The 18,306-nt window shown below is 42.1% G+C and overlaps 1 protein-coding gene across 4 annotated transcripts in view; it reads right to left on the reverse strand.

Annotated features, from left to right (window-relative positions):
- Positions 1 to 18,306, reverse strand: part of SHANK3 (SH3 and multiple ankyrin repeat domains 3) — a 502,635-nt gene that overhangs the window by 79,469 nt on the left and 404,860 nt on the right. For 2 of the 4 annotated variants that reach the window (XM_056573012.1, XM_056573011.1), the window contains exon 24: positions 4,734 to 12,304. The exons of 1 other annotated variant lie outside the window; for it this stretch is intronic. In XM_056573012.1, coding sequence (XP_056428987.1) covers positions 11,776 to 12,304 — 529 coding nt within the window. In that variant the 3' untranslated portion in view covers positions 4,734 to 11,775. Of the gene's footprint in view, positions 1 to 4,733; positions 12,305 to 18,306 lie in introns of those variants that run through there. One more of the 4 variants, XM_056573014.1, reaches the window with a different exon arrangement.

The following is an 18,306-nucleotide window of genomic DNA, read 5'->3' on the forward strand; positions in this document are numbered from 1 at the left end:
TTTTTATCGGTACCATTTTTGTATTGATCGGACTTTTTGATCACTTTTTATTCATTTTTTCATGATATAAAAAGTGACCAAAAAGACACTATTTTGGACTTTGGAATTTTTTTTATGGGAAAAGAGGGGTGATTCAAACTTTTAATAAGGAAGGGGTTAAATGACCTTTGTTAACTTTTTTTTTGCAGTGTTATAGCTCCCATAGGGGCCTATAACACTGCACACACTGATCTCCTATGCTAATCCCTGCAAAGCCATAGCTTTGCAGGGATCAGTCAGATAGGGGCTCGATTGCTCAAGCCTGTAGCTCAGGCTTGGAGCAATCAATCCCCGATCGGACGCCGCGGAGAGAGGTTTGGAGACCTCTGCCTGCGTCCCAGCTGATCGGAACATCGCAATTTTATTGCGATGTCCCGATCAGCTCGACTGAGCTGCCGGGAACCGTTTACTTTCGTTTTCAGACGTGGCAGTCAACTTTGATCGCCACGTCTGAAGGGTTAACAGCGCGCGGCACAATGAACGGTGTCGCACGCTGTTAGCCCAGGGTCCCGGCTATCGTTAGCAGCTGGGACCGACCCGGTGTGATGCACGTTTTTCACACCGGGACTGGGCTTAGGGCATACAGGTACGCACGCCCTAAGTCCTTAAGAGGTTAAAAATGAAAGAAGCCATCTGATTGGTTGCTATTGGCAACTCTGCATTATGAATTAACATTATGAATTAAATTGAAATGTATGCATTTGTTCTTAAAAATGGAAGAGAGCTATTTTGCATATTTTTCTCTTGGAAGCATTGCCCCAAAAGACTCCAGTTTGATCTTCACAAAAAAACAAATCAGTGCTTTTAGAGAGGTCACATGTTACAATTTTAAAGGGTTACTCAAGTGAAAACAAATTCTTTAAAATCAACTGGTGCCAACAATTTCTGTGTCAGAAACTGTCTGGAGTAGGAGCAAATCCCCATAGGAAACCTCTCCTGCCCTGAACAGTTCCTGCCATGGACAGAGGTGTCAGCAGAGAGCACTGTGGTCAGACAGAAAAGAAATCCAAAAAGAAAAGAAATTCCTCTGTAGTATACAGCAGCTGATAAGTACAGGAAGGATAAAGATTCTTAAACAGAAGTCATTTACAAATCTGTTTAACTTTCTGGCAGCAGTTGATAACAAAAAATTCACTGGAGTACCCCTTTAATGATACTTTTTTTTTTGCAATTTTATTATGGATCAAAGAAACTTTCAATATTTAGTTTCATTAGGATTCACTGCTCTCTCCTTCCTTACCTTTTTTCACTTAAAGGGGTACTCCAACAAATAAAAATGGTTCAAAAGAATATAGCAATGCTTACCTGTTTGCCGCAGTTCCAAATCACCATTGCTTACCTGTCTGCCGCAGTTCGGAAACCACCAAAAATAAATTTTCTGGAAGGGTCTTAACCATACTTCCTGATTGAGCAGTTGCTCAGTACTACAATTCCCATAACGAATTGCTGTCCCTTAGCTCTTTATTACAGTCCTCCCATCCCGTCTACTCCTGCCATTTTCCCGCCCAGAGCTGTTGCAGAACATCTCACGTCACAACAAACTATTGCAGTGAGGTTGCAGCACATGCTTTTCATTCCTTGTCTGCTCCTCTGCCAGTAGCCCTGCTGAGCACAAGGCAGCATGCTGGAAACACACTTCATTTTCCCTACATGTGTAGGTATATATGACAGGGAGATGGTGATGTAGGCTGGAGGGGCTGGTCAGAGGTGGTGACATTACTTAGGGGGTGGACAGAGGTGGTGACATCACTTGGGACAGGGCTAAAACTCAGAGACAAGATTCAAGGAAGCTTCCTGAGACAGCAGAGGATGATGCCTTGTCTTCGGAAAGTGGGAGGCAGGGGCGGATCCAGAGTCTAGTCTCGGGAGGGGCACTATTAGAGTATTGTTTGTTCGCAGACAGAAAATAAGGTATTGCTTAAGGAACATAAAATGTTATAAAATGTATCATACAGTCCTAACCTTGTTTAAGACTCATAGGCCATGTTCACACAACAGAATTTACAATGCCGAATTCGGCACAGAAATTCCGCTGCAGCAGAGTCCCGCTGAATTCAAAAGGATTCTGCTGCTCTGCAGAATATCCATGCCCGATATTTCCAGCACGGAAATTCCGTTTTTTGTATCCCCAGAAAGAATGAATACGTTCATTCTTTCTGCAGACACCATGTGGACATTCCGTAGTGTGAACATGGCCTTACATTACAAACAGATAGGATATGTTTAAACAGATATATCAATATTACAAAGATAAGACATTTTAAACAGTTTTCGTATAATACATTAGAATTTTTACATAAACAGGACTATAGATAGGACACGTGGTTACACATTTAGACTGGAAGAAAGAAGATTTTGTCTAAGGCAAAGGAAAGGGTTTTTTACACTAAGAGCAATAAGGATGTGGAATCCTCTGCCTGCAGATGTGGTTTTATTAGACTCTGTACTGACATTTAAACAGCAATGTATGAATACTTGCAAAAACATAACATTAAGGGATATAGCATGTTGGGATGCCCGCACTGTAGCATGTTGCAGAAAATTATTTCCAGTACAATAATCGAATATACCAATTGCCACAGAATGGGAAAGTGCTAAAGAAGTTTTTACCATTTAAAACTACAGCTCCCAGTATAACCTTAAGTATGTGGTAAGGGTATGATGGGAATTGGTGTTTCACCCATCAATACTGCAAAACTTACAAGTGACTCCAGCTCTGATGGGACAGTCAGGCAGCATACACAATGATATCAGTGACAACAGGTGACGTCTTCTCTATAGTCTTTCCTTATCTAATTTAGATGTACATACCGCTGGGTACAGCTAAATGTTCTCTCTGCAAACTTTACGTCGAGATGGCTACTCACTATGTCAGCGGATTCCGATCCTCCATATGAAAACAATAATTATTATAATAATGCCAAACACTGTATCCTTTGAATATATTACTGCCAGACACTGTATTCTGTGAATATAATACAGTGGTCCCTCAAGTTACAATATTAATTGGTTCCAGGACGACCATTATATGTTTAAACCATTGTATGTTTAGACCATAACTCTATGGAAACCTGGTAATTGGTTCTGAAGCCCCAAAATCTCATCCAAAAATAGGCAAAAGTGAGGATTAAACAAAAATAAGATAACTAATAAAGGTAAAGCAAGTCCTTACATACTTAATGTAATGTAAGAAAGAGCTGCTGGGAGCTGTAAATCCCTGTCTGCATAGAGGACAGGAGCTTCTTCAGGGTCTGTATAGTACACAGTGTCCCAAAAAAAGAAACAAAAAGAGACGCCCTTACTTGGTGTCCAAAGGAGCAGCTAACTGTGGCACAGATTAAAAGTATTACAGAACAGTAGTACCTTCCTGTACTATAGGGGGCGCTACCAGACAGCCAGTCAGTGCATACGCTTCAGTAATACAGGTGTATTACCAGTGAATGCACATTCTGATTTTGTCAGATCTTCCAGCCATTGGAATGTTTAGCAGATCTGGACTGTCTGTATCATTGTATGTTGAGTCTGGTTTCAAGTTACAATGATCCAGATAGACCATTGTATGTTGAAACTATTGTATGTTGAGCCAATTGTAAGTTGAGGGATCACTGTACTGGCACACACCCTCTGAATATAATTCTGACACACTGTACACACTCTGAAAATACTACAACACATCGTACCCTCTGAATATAAAACTGCCACACACCGTGCCCTCTAAATATAATACTACTACACACTGAACCCTCTGAATATATCCTTATAATATACACTATACCTCTGAAATGCAAAACACTCTGTGCCCCTCATATATAACAATAATGCCCCATCCTGTGCCCCCACATATAATAATTATGACCGTCCTGTTTCCCCCACATAATAATAATGCCCTCTGTCCTGTGCCACTAGCATATAATGCCCGTCATGTTCCCCTCCCATACAATGCCCTCTGACATGTGCCCCTGACTCATAATGCACCCTTTTCTGTGCATCGCCTCGCCCCCCTCCCCGAGTTTTAGTTTTAATAATTATCCTGTACCATACAGCACCCAAGCAGCTCTCTCTAGCTGTCACCCTTCTCACACGCTGCTCCATTCTTTCAGAGTTTGAGCCGCGGGAACGTGATCTCTGGGTGTCGGCGCACTGATGTGACGTCATCGCGCTGGCCTGCAGTGGATGGCATCCCCACGGCTCACACTCTACAAGAATGGAGCAGCATGATAGAAAGGTGAGGGAATGGTTGAGCGGGAGCTGACAGCCCTGGTCGACCCCCCCCCCCTGGATCCGCCACTGGTGGGAGGTCCCTGGGACCTGAAGACAACACCACATTCATAAATGAAGAGCTACAAAACTTCCTGTCAGGATTGAATCACGCAAAATAAAAATAAAACCAGTACAATTTGTTAGTATGTTATATAACTTGACATGATAGTCTTATTTAAAAACAATTTTCTGAATCTGAAATACTCCTTTAATTTAATGTGCAAAAGTTGAACTGACCAGTTCCTATTGGTAAAGTGTTAGAGAGGTTTTTTTTTCCTTTTTACTACCAATAAGAGATTTACACTCAGTTATTGCCATGCTCATGAAACTATACCATCAAGATCACATTTATGGATTTCACAGTTTGGTTGGAATTTTTTTTCAGGGATCCATTATAAGGCATTGAAATATATAAATAAAGACAATGACAAAGGTTGAATTTGTTATAAATTTATTATGTCATCCAGCACACCAAGTAACACCCTATGCAGGGGTAAGAGAAGAAACCCAGACACCCCGCCCTTAATATCACCACCAAAATAAAGACTACCTGATGCCAACACAAACATCAAGGAAAATTTCCCAAACCCCTCTCTTAACCTAGATAGTGCATCTTCAGTTCCTTCAAGCCCTGCAATAAGAATGAGCACCTAAAAAGGAAACCCCAAAGTGTTATTATCTGCATGTATTTTGATGGAACACTTTTACACAAAGCCTCAAACTAAAATCCAGATGTAGTCCAAATTGTATATTAGTGTAGATGTAGCATATTCTACTCCTGATGGCATCAACGCGTACGATGAGCACTATTGGAAATGTGTGAGGCTTTATAAAAGCAGTAGGTAAAAATTTGGTTTACCATGCTCCCTACACTGGCTGGTCTGACATACATCATGATACAATCGGCAGAAACCCTAGGAATCCCAAAAAACACCAGAGCCCACAACTAGCACCTTTCACAGGTGTCGATTATTGCTCACAGAAACATACCAGGAAAGATTTACATTAGATTTATCAGACATTCCCTATACACACTGAGATTGTAATGGGAATATGCTGCATCTACACAGAAAGGAATAAAGGAATCTATATAACCCTAGACATCCTTTCAGTCCTAACCCTTTCTCAGAGAATAGAAGCAGGGGTCCTTACATGCAGTCTATGCTAGCCATCTGAAGAAGCACTCTAATCTGTTTACCAATGTTAACCTCGACTAATCCTACATGCATTTTACAATATGATGTTGAGCTTACAGCCATTAGTCCAGCAGGCAAACACATTTAACCTTCTAGATGAAATCCTCCAATAATGTGTCCTAATTATCCTTTATAAAGAAAACGGCATTACTGCAGAGCCAATGCATCCCACTACATTATCGTCGCCCTTCATTTTACACTAAACGGGGTCAATGAAATCGTTCACAAGGAGAACATTCTTGCAGTGCTGGCATTAATATGATAACATCAGATGTTAAGTTAAATAGAGTTCACTAACCCCTCTCCCCAACCCAAAGAAAATAAATAAGAAACACTTGTAGGAAATAACCCTGTGCCCAATAAAATCATCTTTCTCTCTGACTGACAGCAGTAATTTACTTTATATTCATCATAGTCTTTGTTCCTACATATATTTGCAAGCAGGCCATAGCAGAAGTAAGCTTTGTGATGTAGCATAGATGAGTTTGATACAACCTATTAAATAGAAGGCGGCCAACGGTGAACCTGTCTGTAGAGTTTTGGTTGTTAAACCACAAGCATGTAACCCTGTTGAAACTGCTCATCCTACCAGGAGGGAGGAAATTAAGTTATAAAACCGACACCTCACTCTAAAGTAGTCAACTGGGAGGTTTTGCGATGGTGACTGGTCCTAGTTTACTTGCAGACTATGCCTCAATTCACTTCCTCAGCACTTCAAAGGCCAGACGGGACATCGATCAGGGCAGAATGGCCATTCTATCTGCAAAGAAACTGTGACTAGCTGGTGGCAGCTTTATAACGTCTATTCCTCCCTTCTAGTAGCCTGCAGTTTCATTAACATAACTCTACAAACAGGTACACTTTAACTCAGGTTTGCATTCAAATGCCCTGCTACATATGTATCCATGTATACTGATCCAATGTTTTATTAATTTCACAGTGTAACTTCAAAATCAAGTTAAGAACTAAGTATTATCAATACAAATTTAACATTCATATATCCAACAATGTTAAAGGGGTTTTCCTAAGAGGACAACTTATAACCTATCCACAGGAAGTGTATCATCAATGGGGGTGACATTGCTGGGACCCCACCGATCACGAGAAGAAAACTGTTGTTACATTCAAACTCCATGAGATTGCTGAAGACAGTCAATTCAGAAACCCTATTCTTGGTGGGGGTCTAGCAGGATGGATGGATTATAAATTGCCGTTTAGGGAAAGCCACTTTAATTTTAATGTATTTTATTACTTGTAATGTATTTTAGGTGCATGTTATATTACACATTGATGTATTTTTCCTATGCAATCAACATAGATTCTGACATATATAAGTGCATTTGCTGATTATATTATTACAATATATGTGACAGAATATGGTTAGAATGATCTGTTTTTCTTCACAAAACTATTCATGAGAAACAATGAATAAATCTGTTAAGCTGCATTTAGGGAAAGACAACAGTGTTAGATACAAGAATATTCTCCAAACAACCATGCATTCTTCCCATAGTAGTGTGTAGTGGATGCATTGGCATCTACAATATATAAATTAAATGTATACTGCACAGGATGGAGTTGTCCATCATGAGCACAAAAGGGGCAGAAGTGAAGACTGTATAGCAGCCATGTGAATGTCTAGGGATGGTTGAGCACCTTACTTCCATGAAACTGTTTGAAAGTACATCAATAAGACAAACCAAGAAATGGCTTTTATTAGTTTAAAAACCATAGTGCAAGCCAAACTAGTGGGCAAATCAGTGCAATCTAAGATCCCAATTTCCATAAAAGCATACTACAGTTTTGTGAGCAGATCTCCTTGAACCAGGCTGTTCTTTCATTTCAGTTGTTTCAAATGTCTCACTGTAAAATGCTTCTAGTTATCCTTGGAGAGTATCACATGCCACAACCTTACATCACTGTTGCCTACATTATTTTGTGGACAGCTTAAAAATACAAAACCATAGGAGGAAATTATTCTAAATAAAGTTGGTATTTCTGATATATTGAATGGGTGGGTAGTAGAGAGTGGCTGAAAGCTTTTACTAAATGACATATGGAAAATATAATCTCTAGAAAAAGAATAAGGGAAGTTCAAGTACAAAATACCAGTGTAAGTATACATCGGGCTCCATTTTTTTCACACAGCAGGCATCACCAGTGGGCAACTACTATGCGCCCCCAGGACTTCACTCCTGCATTTTGAAGTCATTCCTCAGCACTGGAGAGGGGATTTTTTAAGGTATGATTATTTTTCAATTTGGAATGACTGTATCATAAAAGGATTTATATTGTTTAGGGCAAGAACAACATCACTATTCCTATGATACTTGTTTCTCAAAAATGTTCATAGAGATACAGACTGGTGCAAAAACCTAGACAAACAGACTGTGGAGAAACATTCTGTAACAAGAGGTATAGTTTTTGCAAAGAATGACCATGACATTTCATAGTAACTGTATAAATTAGGCCTGTCCACCGGCAAATCCATGCACCAGAGCTTATGTATTCCACAGCAAGTCCTACCATGGACATATTTACACTGGATTTATAAAAATGTTTCTCAACTTCATTATGTACTATCTGTAAAATGGCATTGCATGGTAAGATGGCCATCTCTATCTATATAAGTATCACAGTTTCATCTTTAGTAACTTGGTAATGCCATATTGCAATGGTGCACAGTTAGGCACCACGACACATAGCTTTGGAGAATAGAGTTAATAAAATGCAAAACAAGATCTTGAAATGCCTTAGATAAACTAGATGATGGTGGGCTATGTGTTTTTGAAAGAATCACGTTGTTGTGCTCATTGTCAATGCAAGATGGTCTCATGGATAACACTTTACTGAGAATAGTTTTGTGTGGCATGTGCAGTGGGCAGAAATAATTGGCCACAACGTTTTCCAAAGGACATGTAGAAATAGAAATAACACTTATATTATATATATATATAAAACTGTATACCAGTTTCCACTGTGCCCTGTGGCTATGCTAGCAGCAATGTCCTAATAGTTTTCTTTGGTCAGAAAGTCCCACAACATAATGTAATGCTCATGCTATCCATCCCATGCAGCCATATATGTTAAATAATCTGGAGAAGCAAGAGCCTGTACATAGAGTTTGTACTTTGCTTTTGTGGCCAAACTAATCCTAACTTTCAGAACACTCTTTTGTCACAACCTTATCTACTTCTTCATTGCTCTAGGTCCACTGTCAATACATCGAACAACTGCCCCAGTAGCTGTGCAATGCTCTGTGGGAAACACACACTCTATGAAAGCCTTAAAAACATTAAGATATGAGAGGTGTAGATTAAACCACAACCCTCTCTGTTTAGCACCAGATGATATTTACCCCATGGCAGGATCCCAATTCCCCAATCAGACATTAACATCGGTCCCTCCCCTTCAAGCTTTGGCAAAGCCGGAAAAAGAAGAGAGGATTTTTTTTTCTGGTGAAACATTCTTAAGACATGGGTTTTGCTAGCAACAAAATGTGTAACAGTGGGGTATGGTGCCTTTAATAGTAAAAGCAAAATAAAAAGTATGTGTATGGGAAAGCTTTTGATCCTTTTTACAGAGTAGATATAGGGCTATATACATTTTACACAGTGTGGAACAGGGGTCAACACAAAAAGAAGCAGTATATAGAAATATAAAAATATGCAAACTGTTTTTTTTTTTACATTTTATCTTCAATTTGGCACATCCTTTCTCTTATGTTTTCAGTCAATTCCATTAGTGTCTGTTTATAAATGATTCTTTAATGTTTCATCACTAGTATTGAATGGTATTTTTTTTACTTAATATTTTTCACTTTTTTCCTTTTACTACAGGTTTTTGATTGGGTAAGATTAAGTGGTATACTAGTTTTTGGAAAAACATTGTAAATTATTTCCTACGGTCATCTCTGTCATATGATTTATTTATTTTTTAATATTCCTGCATGCTGCAAAACGTAACTGTATGTGGCAAAGAGGAGAGCTGGGTATACCAAAAGTTATAACTTCATCTAAAAAGAAACCTCCTTCTTTGCCAGAAATATCAGGTCAACTTAATTTTTTTCTGTAGTGGCCTCCAGAACTTGCCTAACAAATTATTTTTTTATCCACTATTTGTTACCTGAATATTTTAGTAAGGGAAATTCAATTGAACTGAACTTTTTAGTGTCCTGTCTCTCCTTGCAGAAGCTCGTGGCCTTAATAACCTCGCTCCTTGACATCCCTCTGCCAAACTGTTAACTGGATATACAACCCTGTCCATGAGGCTCCATTGGTGTGTAGGGATCGGGCTGTAGAAATCCAGTCAAAGCAGCAGCAGCAGCCATAACTCCATCTTGGGGACTGTATATTTAAATGCTGTATTGGCAGCTGCTAGTGTAGCACAGTCAGAGGGTCTTGTCTAAGCTCCACAATGGCGATAAGGCACTGCAGGAAATGGGATAACATTACACTGCTTCACCCCATTAGGGACCTGAAGCGATTATCATGGCAATAAGGCACACCGGATCCAGGTTGGTCACCCTCGGGTAATCCATCCTCAGGTGCACAGGGACACAGTACATGAGAGGACCCAGACGGCTCCGTGATCCTCCCTCCTCTCTCACCGATGGCCTCAATCATAACAATACAAAGGTACTGAAGAGACTTGACCATGGACACAGGGACATCTTTAATATATCCACCGTGGCCCGTTTGTTTCTGGGACACCATTTAACTGGGAGAGAGATTCTTGGTGGCATTTAATTAGGGGATATGTACAACATTACAGAGGGTTTACATGGGGTCTATTCTTTCTCCGGCTGAACCACAAAAAGCAATGTGAGGAAAAATTGCTAATTCTGATCACCTGAATAGACAAAAACCCTGGAATAATTCAATATGCTTTCAAAGTAAATAAAAACCAGATATTCAAATGTGACCCCTAAAATTTGAACTAAATGTCCAACCAATGAAAAAACAAAGGAAACCATAAAAACTCACCTCAAATGCTAGAATAAGAAGTAACCCCTGTGGAATATCGCATTAAAGGAAAGATTAAATTCAGCAAGAATAACACAATAAGAAATATCCCAGAACACTCAGACATTATAGTCATGACTTAAAGACAAATCTTCCATGATGTTAAATGAATGGCCCAACTTTAATGAATACCCATGTGCAAATAAATATGACATTGAAATGAAGTAAGAAACCAGTGAACACAACCCCAAATATGATCTCCTCTTTTAAGATGGAATTTGGATGTAGAGATGCATGTTCCATTCTAAAGAATGCTGGTGGCGTGGTGAGGGGTTTATTGTAAAAACACTCATAACGTCCAAAGGAAATTAAAAATAACCAAATAAAATTCAAAACCCCAGAATGAGGTACTGCAGTATCTGCATATACCTCTATATACCCCCAGATCTGCTGTATATAAAAAGTCCAGTGAGAGGGTGTCGTGTATATAGATATATATAGATATATATATATATTTATATGAGATATATTTATATATAGGTAAAGTCCTTTTTTTTTTCTTCAAATATATAGCTAATTAAAAAGATGCATAAAAAGCGTCCCACAGTGGCGGTGGCTGGAATCTGCGGCCTCTTCCAGCCCAATCCATGGATTTCTGTCCAGGACTTGAGTCAGATCTTGGTATGGGAGGTGTGCAGCTCAACCCCGATCCCCTGCAGACTGGTCTCACTGTCTGACTGCGATTCTTTTGTTGATTCAGGTATAAAAAGGTGGCATTAACACACAGTGGCCTGGCCTTGGGACCCTGTGACTGATCCCACCTCCCCTCCTTGGCACAGAAAGAGGGAGGGGGGGATCAATTACTGGGCCCCATTGCACCGCACAAGGAGAGGATTATTTCTGTGGCATTACATGTGATGTATACTTTCAGAGTATTATGCATCTGATTTATCACTTAATGTACATGGTCTCCTTTCAGTCAGTGTGTGGGTCAACACTTGTGTGTCAGTGTGGGTCAGTGTCAGCGTGTCTGCATGTGACAGGTTTAGTGTGATTAAGCTAGCACAAGTTATAGTCACGGTATGTGAGTGTGTACAGCAATTGGTTCCACTTGAAGGCTCTGAGCAGTGTGAACCAATTCCAGTATGTTCAAGGCAATCTGTTTTCTCTACTTGTCTGGATTTGTGTACATCACTAGGTGTGTGTTTTAGGTATTCTGAGCAGTGACTGTCTTTGTGTGCAAGTAAAGTAATTCCTCCCCCCGCAGCGGTGCGGAGTTGCCCTCCCGTGAGATGGGACCGCAGCTCCTGACCGGGTCAGCTGGTGCTTAGTTGGCGAAGGGCACGCTCGATGTTCATGCGATGACCCACTCGGGTTACCCCCAGCTCTACAAAATCGTCCTTGGTAAGGGCAGGTAGATGGGAGCCCTCTATTTCGTTGTCCTGGAACTTAAGACGGTGTTCTGAAAGGTTCAAACTCTCTAGCCAGTCGCCTACATCATACTTATTCCACATTGAAAGGGGCTTCTGCAGGAATGGCCGAGAACTGTGCATTGGATGCCCAGAAGATGGGGAAGGAGAACGACTCCGGGCACTGACACTCCTTACAACAAAGCGCACTTCCTTGGGTTCATGAGGAATTGAGAGACTGGAGGACTTCAGTATGGTGGGGGGTGTTAGCGTATAGGAACGTGCTCCACCCAAGGGCTCCACCCTCTCTGATGAAGGTGGTACAGGGCTGGGTGCTCGGCGAGTCAAGGGGTGTCGGCTCCCGGGGCGCACGGTGTAGGATGTTCCATAGCTGCGTTGGGAAATAGTGTGCAACTCTCCAAGACTGCTGAACAAGCTGTGATAGGGAAAGAAAACATATAAGGAGAGGGAGTAGAGAGGGCAAAGTCGTGGGAGAAAGGAAAGTGCAATAAACAGAAACAATCAACGGGATTGAGAAATGAAGGGAGAGGGCCAAAGAAGTCGGATACAGAGAGCAAGAAGACCAAACAAAAAAGTGCACAGGAAAGGGGACACAAAAGAAAAATAGGAAATATTAGATAAATCAAGTGGAGAGTTAAATATAAAGATAGTAGGAAATAATGATTTAGGAAAAAGGAACACATATTATTAAAGCAGATTCCAAAGAAAAGTAAGGGGGTCATGTAAGTTAAGACAAATAATACAGGAAGAAATGTTACCAATGCAACAAAATAGTAAAAAGATAGAAAACAAGAAAGACAGAATGAGCAAGAAGGAGAGAGAAAGTAATATGCGTTAAATATAATCTACACTTTTTAACATCACATCCCTTTAAACATCATTATGATCCTACGCTATGGGGGGCATAGAAATGAATGGAAATACTTGAAGGAGACAGGAAAATGGAAGAAAAAAATCAGTACGGGTGTAAAATGAACTAGTGAGATTAGGAGGCAAACACATGAAAAGTCTTTTGGCAGTTACTAAACGGCAGTAACACAAATAGGATCAGAGTATGCACATACATGTGCCTTACAATTCATTTTAGATTCACTGAATCGACAAAATTGTTGTGTTTCAGCCATGCCACTGTCATGGAGGTTATGGAACATACAGCTCAGGATGTACAGTAGAAACTAGGGCACCAGAATAATACACTACATATGTAATCTGTTTTATATATATAACATTTACAGTTGATGTAAATGGAAATGGCAACATACATTGTAGCGTATGAAAATTGTATCCAATCCAATCAACATGCAAACAGGCACTGTATGTAAGTTATAGAAAATGTGATAAATACAATGTATTAAACCACTTGCTCCCTCCTTCAGGAACCATTTGAGTTTTACATTATGATCAGAATAACATGGCTGTATCTCAAGGCATAAAAATATCACAAATGGCTGGATAAAAGGTTGAGGACCAGTGCTCTAAGACTCTCCAGTGACACTGTGATCAGGTTCTGTGGGTAAACGTAAGAAGATCAATAAAGGGAGAAGGCACAGTTACTGTCAATTTTCTATGTTATGCCTTTATACACTGTGGTGGAAACATGACACCTATTCTAGCAATAGAAACTGACGTAACAGCAAATAAAATGGAACCAAGCATTTCATAACTAAAAACATCTCAATATGTGTATTAGTTGTCATGAAATTTGTGTAAAAGAGCAACGTGAACCCCCATGTTATTTATTTTTAAAGAGGGACACCAACTTTACACACATTCACTTACCACCGTTTAGTAACTGTGGGTCTATGGAAAAAGAAGTGAAAGGAAGGGAGGAAATGGCAGCATAATTGATACTGACATCTCTTGAAAAGCATTATAGAATCTGCTACTGTACATCATAGGAAATATGATGCATATTTAGACCCATGGAATATTAGAGATAGTGTTCTGTAGAAAGCTGACCAAGGCTGGATAGTTTCCTTATCTATGTACAGGTCCTATTTTACATGAAAAATGTGTAAACCTAACACCTTTGCATTTTTAAATGGGCACTGTCAGATACAAAAATGTTTTATATTTTGTACATCTTGGCAAAACATTAACTTTTCTAATAGACTTCATAAGAAAATGTTATTTCCTTTTTATAAAAATCATAGCTTATAAAATCATGGCTTTGTCCAAGCTGAAGGACAGACATGAACAAAGTCCAGTAAGTGAGAGTGGGCTAGCACTCCTTTGTGCTCTCTCCTGTCTAATATGACTTTTCTGTGTTCTCTCCTGTCTGATAGTACTCCTCTGTGCTCTCTCCTGTCTGCTAGGACTCCTCTCTGCTTTCTCCTGTCTGATAGCACTCCTCTGGGCTCTCTCCTGTCTGATAGCACTCCTCTGTGCTCTCTCCTGTCTGATAGCACTCCTCTGTGCTCTCTCTTGTCTGATAGCACCCCTCTGTGCTCTCTCCTGTCTGATAGCACTCCTCTGTGCTTTCTCCTGTCTGATAGCACTCCTTTGTGCTCTCTCCTGTCTAATATGACTTTTCTGTGTTCTCTCCTGTCTGATAGTACTCCTCTGTGCTCTCTCCTGTCTGATAGGACTCCTCTCTGCTTTCTCCTGTCTGATAGCACTCCTCTGGGCTCTCTCCTGTCTGATAGGACTCCTCTCTGCTTTCTCCTGTCTGATAGCACTCCTCTGGGCTCTCTCCTGTCTGATAGCACTCCTCTGGGCTCTCTCCTGTCTGATAGCACTCCTCTGTGCTCTCTCTTGTCTGATAGCACCCCTCTGTGCTCTCTCCTGTCTGATAGCACTCCTCTGTGCTTTCTCCTGTCTGATAGCACTCCTTTGTGCTCTCTCCTGTCTAATATGACTTTTCTGTGTTCTCTCCTGTCTGATAGTACTCCTCTGTGCTCTCTCCTGTCTGATAGGACTCCTCTCTGCTTTCTCCTGTCTGATAGCACTCCTCTGGACTCTCTCCTGTCTGATAGCACTCCTCTGTGCTCTCTCCTGTCTGATAGCACTCCTCTGTGCTCTCTCCTGTCTGATAGCACTCCTCTGTGCTCTCTCTTGTCTGATAGCACCCCTCTGTGCTCTCTCCTGTCTGATAGCACTCCTCTGTGCTTTCTCCTGTCTGATAGCACTCCTTTGTGCTCTCTCCTGTCTAATATGACTTTTCTGTGTTCTCTCCTGTCTGATAGTACTCCTCTGTGCTCTCTCCTGTCTGATAGGACTCCTCTCTGCTTTCTCCTGTCTGATAGCACTCCTCTGGGCTCTCTCCTGTCTGATAGGACTCCTCGCTGCTTTCTCCTGTCTGATAGCACTCCTCTGGGCTCTTTCCTGTCTGATAGCACTCCTCTGTGCTCTCTCCTGTCTGATAGCACTCCTCTGTGCTCTCTCTTGTCTGATAGCACCCCTCTGTGCTCTCTCCTGTCTGATAGCACTCCTCTGTGCTTTCTCCTGTCTGATAGCACTCCTTTGTGGTCTCTCCTGTCTGATAGGACTGCTCTGTGCTCTCTCCTGTGTGATAGCACTCCTCTGGGCTCTCTCCTGTCTGATAGTACTCCTCTGTGCTCTCTCCTGTCTGATAGTACTCCTCTGTGTTCTCTCCTGTCTGATAGTACTCCTCTGTGCTCTCTCCTGTCTGATAGCACTCCTCTGTGCTCTCTCCTCTCTGATAGGACTCCTCTGTGCTCTCTCCTGTCTCATAGCACTCCTTTATGCTCTCTCCTGTCTGATGGGACTCCTCTGTGCTCTCTCCTGTCTGATAGTACTGCTCTGTGCTCTCTTCTGTCTGACAGCACTTCTCTGTGCTCTCTCCTGTCTGATAGCACTCCTCTGTGTTCTCTCCTGTCTTATAGTACTCCTCTGTGCTCTCTCCTGTCTGATTGCACTCCTCTGTGCTCTCTCCTCTCTGATAGGACTCCTCTGTGCTCTCTCTTGTCTGATAGACAAGAGAGAGCACAGAGGAGTCCTATCAGACAAGAGAGAGCACAGAGGAGTCCTATCAGAGAGGAGAGAGCACAGAGGAGTGCTATCAGACAGGAGAGAGCACAGAGAAGTGCTATCAGACAGAAGAGAGAACAGAGGAGTACTATCAGACAGGAGAGAGCACAGAGAAGTCCCATCAGACAGGAGAGAGCATAGAGGAGTGCTATGAGACAGGAGAGAGTACAGATGAGTCCTATCAGACAGGAGAGAGCACAGAGAAGTGCTATTAGAAAGGAGAGAGCACAGAGGAGTACAATCAGACAGGAGAAAGCACAGAGGAGTGCTATCAGACAGGAGAGAACACAGAGAAGTGCTATCAGACAGGAGAGAGCACAGAGGAGTCCTGATAGCACTTCTCTGTGTTCTCCCCTGTCTGATAGCACTCCTCTGTGCTTTCTCCTGTCTGATAGTACTCTTCTGTGCTCTCTTCTGTCTGATAGTACTCCTCTGTGCTCTCTCCTGTCTGATAGTACTCCTCAGTGTTCTCTCCTCTCTGATAGCACTCCTCTGTGCTCTCTCCTGTCTCATAGCACTCCTCTGTGCTCTCTCCTGTCTCATAGCATTCCTCTGTGCTCTCTCCTGTCTGATAGGACTCCTCTGTGCTCTCTCCTGTCTGATAGTACTCCTCTGTGCTCTCTCCTGTCTGACAGCACTCCTCTGTGCTCTCTCCTGTCTGACAGCACTCCTCTGTGCTCTCTCCTGTCTGGTAGCACTCCTCTGTGCTCTCTCCTGTCTGATAGCACTCCTCTGTGCTCTCTCCTGTCTTATAGGACTCCTTTGTGCTCTCTCCTGTCTGATAGTACTCCTCTGTGCTCTCTCCTCTCTGATAGTACAGTGGTCCCTCAACATACGATGGTAATTCGTTACAAACGAGCCATCGTTTGTCGAATCCATCGTATGTTGAGGGATTCGTGCAATGTAAAGTATAGGAAGCTGTACTCACCTGTCCCCGCCGCTTGCGATGGTGTCCCCGCCGCTCCCGAGGGTGACCCTGGGCCTCCGCTGGGCTCTCCTGGTCTTCTCCGGTCCTCCTCTGTCTTCTTCGGTCCTCTGCTGTCTTCTGCATGGCCTTACTGGGCCTGCGTAGTGACGTCATTACACCGCTGCGTTCGCCATTCCTATTGCATGACGTGCGCAGCAGCGTATTGATGTCATCGGAGAGGGCCGAGAAGACACCGGAAGACCAGCGCTGGACCTGGAGGGCACACCGGAGCATTGTGGACGGGTAAGTAATACTTATCGCACCACACGGGGAACATTAAGCTGCTATCCGGCAGCAGCTTAAGCATTTTGCGCTGCCTGATAGCACTTAATGCGATGGCCCCGACATAAAAAAGCATCGTATGTCGATGCTGACATCGACATGCGATGGCCTCTGAGAGGCCATCGTATGTCGATTTGATCATATGTCGGGGCCATCGTAGGTCGGGGGGTCACTGTACTCCTCTGTGCCCTCTTCTGTGCTATCACAGAGTACTCTCTCCTGTCTGATAGGACTCCTTTGTGCTCTCTCCTCTGATGGTACATTTCTGTGCTCCCTCCTGTCTGATAGTACTCCTCTGTGCTCTCTCATGTTTGATAGTACTCCTCTGTGCTCTCTCCTGTCTGATAGCACTCCTCTGTGCTCTCTCCTGTCTGGTAGCACTCCTCTGTGCTCTCTCCTGTCTAGTAGCACTCCTCTGTGCTCTCTCCTGTCTGATAGCACTCCTATATTCTCTCTCCTGTCTGATAGCACTCCTCTGTGCTTTCTCCTGTCTGATAGGACTCCTCTGTGCTCTCTCCTGTCTGATAGGACTCCTTTGTGCTCTCTCCTGTCTGAAAGCACTCTTCTGTGCTCTCTCCTGTCTGACAGTACTCCTCTGTGCTCTCTCCTGTCTGATAGCACTCCTCTGTGCCCTCTTCTGTCCTATCAGACAAGAGAGATCACACAGGAGTGCTAGCCCACCCTTACTTATTATCAGACAGGAGAGAGCACAGAGGAGTGCTAGCCCACCCTCACTTACAGAGCTGTGTCCATACCAGTGCTTCAGCTTGGACAAAACCATGATTTTATAAGCCATGATTTCTATAAAAAAAGGAAGTAACATTTTCTTATGAAGTATATTAGAAAGGTTAAAGGGGTTATCCACCATAAGTACATACGTGCCAGACAGTAATGGACATGCTTAGGAAGGATTTGCGCTTGTCTTGTGGCTAAATGGCTATGTTGTGAGATTACCATAACACTGTGGCTATCTTTTTGTGAACTGGTATTTCCTGTTTGAGTTTCCTTCTTTGCCTACAAATACCATAATTCCATTTCCTCCCTCCCACACATCAGCTACTCCACCTATTGAAACATAAATGAGCTGCATTCATTCAAAAGACCTGTGTTTTTCAATCAGGGTGCCTACAGCTGTTGCAAAAATACAATTAGTTGCAGATTTATCTCTCTCCCACCAA

Source organism: Hyla sarda, chromosome 4, assembly GCF_029499605.1.
Source record: "Hyla sarda isolate aHylSar1 chromosome 4, aHylSar1.hap1, whole genome shotgun sequence".
NCBI lineage: Eukaryota > Metazoa > Chordata > Amphibia > Anura > Hylidae > Hyla > Hyla sarda.